Source organism: Montipora capricornis, chromosome 12 (assembly GCF_036669925.1).
Source record: "Montipora capricornis isolate CH-2021 chromosome 12, ASM3666992v2, whole genome shotgun sequence".
NCBI lineage: Eukaryota > Metazoa > Cnidaria > Anthozoa > Scleractinia > Acroporidae > Montipora > Montipora capricornis.
Genome location: NC_090894.1, coordinates 34,964,938 through 34,967,437, shown reverse-complemented (window position 1 = coordinate 34,967,437; position 2,500 = coordinate 34,964,938). Strand labels below are relative to the sequence as shown.

Here is a 2,500-nt window from a genome sequence, read left to right as displayed (position 1 = left end):
TCTACCCGCAGTTGAAATTTAGTCCAATGAATGGACAAAATATCCACCTCCGGATTAATGCAAAACCCTCAAATCCTAAAGTCGCTAAGATCCTTCTCCCATAAATCGAAGTTATTGTTACAGACTAGCACTATAACATGAGGTGACTCCCATCTAAAATATGCAGGGATGCTCGTCGTTTCCTTTGGGGCTGGGTTAAAGGGGTGGGTGAGTAAAGATTACGAATCTGGGTATCCATGGTGTTGCGCAAATTATATTTCTCGGTTATATGCAAAGAAATACAAAAGGAGATTAAAAACAATGCTTTTAAAATCTAACAGCCATCTCATTAGGTGGCAAACAGGGCTTAAGCCGCGCTTAGAATGGTCCTAATTTTCAGACGAGCATCCCTACACATTTCACTTGGACGTCCCCTACCTTTCCTTGTTACTCTTATTTTAGCCTAAACCAACAAATGATACTGGTGGGGTTTAACTTTCAACAGTTACTCCAAGGACAGATTGGACATACTGCAATTGGTCAGCTGTTAATTTTGCGGCAGAAGAGGATGGCATCACCAGCCTTATACAGGATGATGCTGAACCAAAATCAGGATGTCTGCGTTTGATGCAGTCCAAGTCCACGTGATATACACGTGGTTGTGCAACTGGGATGATCTCGGACTTTGATGATCGTGCTATCCAATCCTTTTCACAACGACGAAGAATTAACCCATGTGCAGGATCCTCAAAAAGGCTATGACATCCAGCGCATTTCTTTGAATGGGTGTCCTTCCAAAAGGTGATCTCCAGTGGGTATCTTCCTGCTCTCCATGGCAGGGGACTTGGCTGTGTACTCGACTGCTTATCCACACCCCTTTTGCTTGAGTCGCCCACATCATGAATTGCTGTAACAGCTTCTTTGGGTTTCTGCGAACCTTTGGGATGAGATGATTTGGGCTTGTTTCCGACGCTTTTAGGCCATGAGACTCTTACAGCTTTATCTAAATTTGGCGTGCCGTTAGACCGACGCCACTGGAGAACTTTTTGTAACCTTTCTATCTTTTCAGCAGCTGCTATGGTGTGCTTGCACAGTTTCCAGTCGTTGAAGGACGGACACTGTTCACATGTAACACGCCCAGTGTCATGCACATAAACAAAGTGGGGCTGGGATGGCTTGCTCTCGCTAGCAACGAGATGGGCGTTGCTGTCACTGAAATATGTGCCAATGGGTTTTCCAATGGATCCAGGAGTCGCTAATAAATGTTCTGCCTTTTGCCACATTCTGGTCACAACACTAAAAGGGATTGAAATAATGTTAGCTGCTCCAGGAGGAATGCTGATCTTTGCTGGTAATGTGTCTGCAGTGGGGTTGCAATCGTTTGTAGTGACTGTTCCCATGCTTGCTACATCGTTGAAGGCCCCAGTCACCTCCAGAAGAGTTTGGTCATCATTTCCTGCCTGAAATGATACTGAAAGGGCCTTTACAGCAGTACATCTGAGACGTTCCAAGTGGCGTTGTCGTCTTTCTGGAGACATGGCAAACCAAACGCCTTGCTCGGAATTTGTACTGTTCGCGCAAGCAATACTCTCCTCTTCTGATAACTGCTAAGTCTTCTTGATGATATTGCATGACAACCTCTTGTTCAAGATGCAAGATGAAGTCTGGAATGGACATATTCTTCTTTTGATTTCGCTTATCATCTTTCACTTTGTGATGGATGGATTCAGGATCGTTGTTCGTGTACCAAAAAGTTGGCTGTCCTCCCAGGGCTGCGCATCGTCTGGAAAGATAGTCTTAGTTGCTGAGTTGGTTACTGACATTTCAAGTGTTTCCCACTTGTCGATGCAAGATTCAAGTTTCAGGTCGAAGTCTTCATCATCTGTGGAATCAGCCAAGCCCATTTGATAACTTGGTCCTTCGCGCTTCCCAAAGATATCAGCTATTACATCTTTCTCAATAGCCTGTAAACCATTTCCCCGAAGGAAACGTTTTATGTTCTCTATGGCATGCAGGAAACAACGCAATCCAGTTGCATACTCTAAGTTCTTGGTAGCTGCGTTGATGACTGCCTGTTCTCCGTCTGTACCAAAGAAAAGTACATTCTTCACTTGCTCTTCTTTGCATGGATCAGTGCTCGACCAATGAACAGAGGTGACTTGCGGTTTCCAGTGTCGTCCGCTTTCTTCGTTTCCAGAAGAAGATGCTTGTACGTTGTGTGGGTGACATCGAACTTACCAATATTGAAAGTGGAATCTATTCCCAGTATGCTAATCTGGTCAGGGTTTTTGCAGAATCGAACAATGTCATGCAGCTGTTTCTCTGAAGCGAGTACAACACCAAATGGAGCCAACTGGTAATCCCTGATAAAACCCTTGTCTTTTCGTCGCTTATGTTCGTTGAAAATGGCAATGATGTCATACACCTCACTTCCAGATGTTACGCCATCTATTGAACAGTGGGAGGCTTCAACATTGCAACGTTTAATGTCATAGATCTGCTGTCTATTTCTTGGAACTTC

General features: G+C 44.4%; 1 protein-coding gene and 1 long non-coding RNA gene across 3 annotated transcripts in view; both read right to left on the bottom strand.

The window, feature by feature from the left end:
- Window positions 1-2,500, bottom strand: part of LOC138025965 (uncharacterized) — a 469,560-nt gene that overhangs the window by 176,550 nt on the left and 290,510 nt on the right. The gene's annotated exons all lie outside the window — the stretch shown is intronic.
- The window catches only part of LOC138027456 (uncharacterized), a 954-nt gene continuing 540 nt past the window's right edge, over window positions 2,087-2,500 (bottom strand). Inside the window, exon 1 of the mRNA XM_068875017.1 lies at window positions 2,087-2,500. This exon is cut by the window's right edge and continues 540 nt beyond it. Coding sequence (XP_068731118.1) covers window positions 2,087-2,500 — 414 coding nt within the window.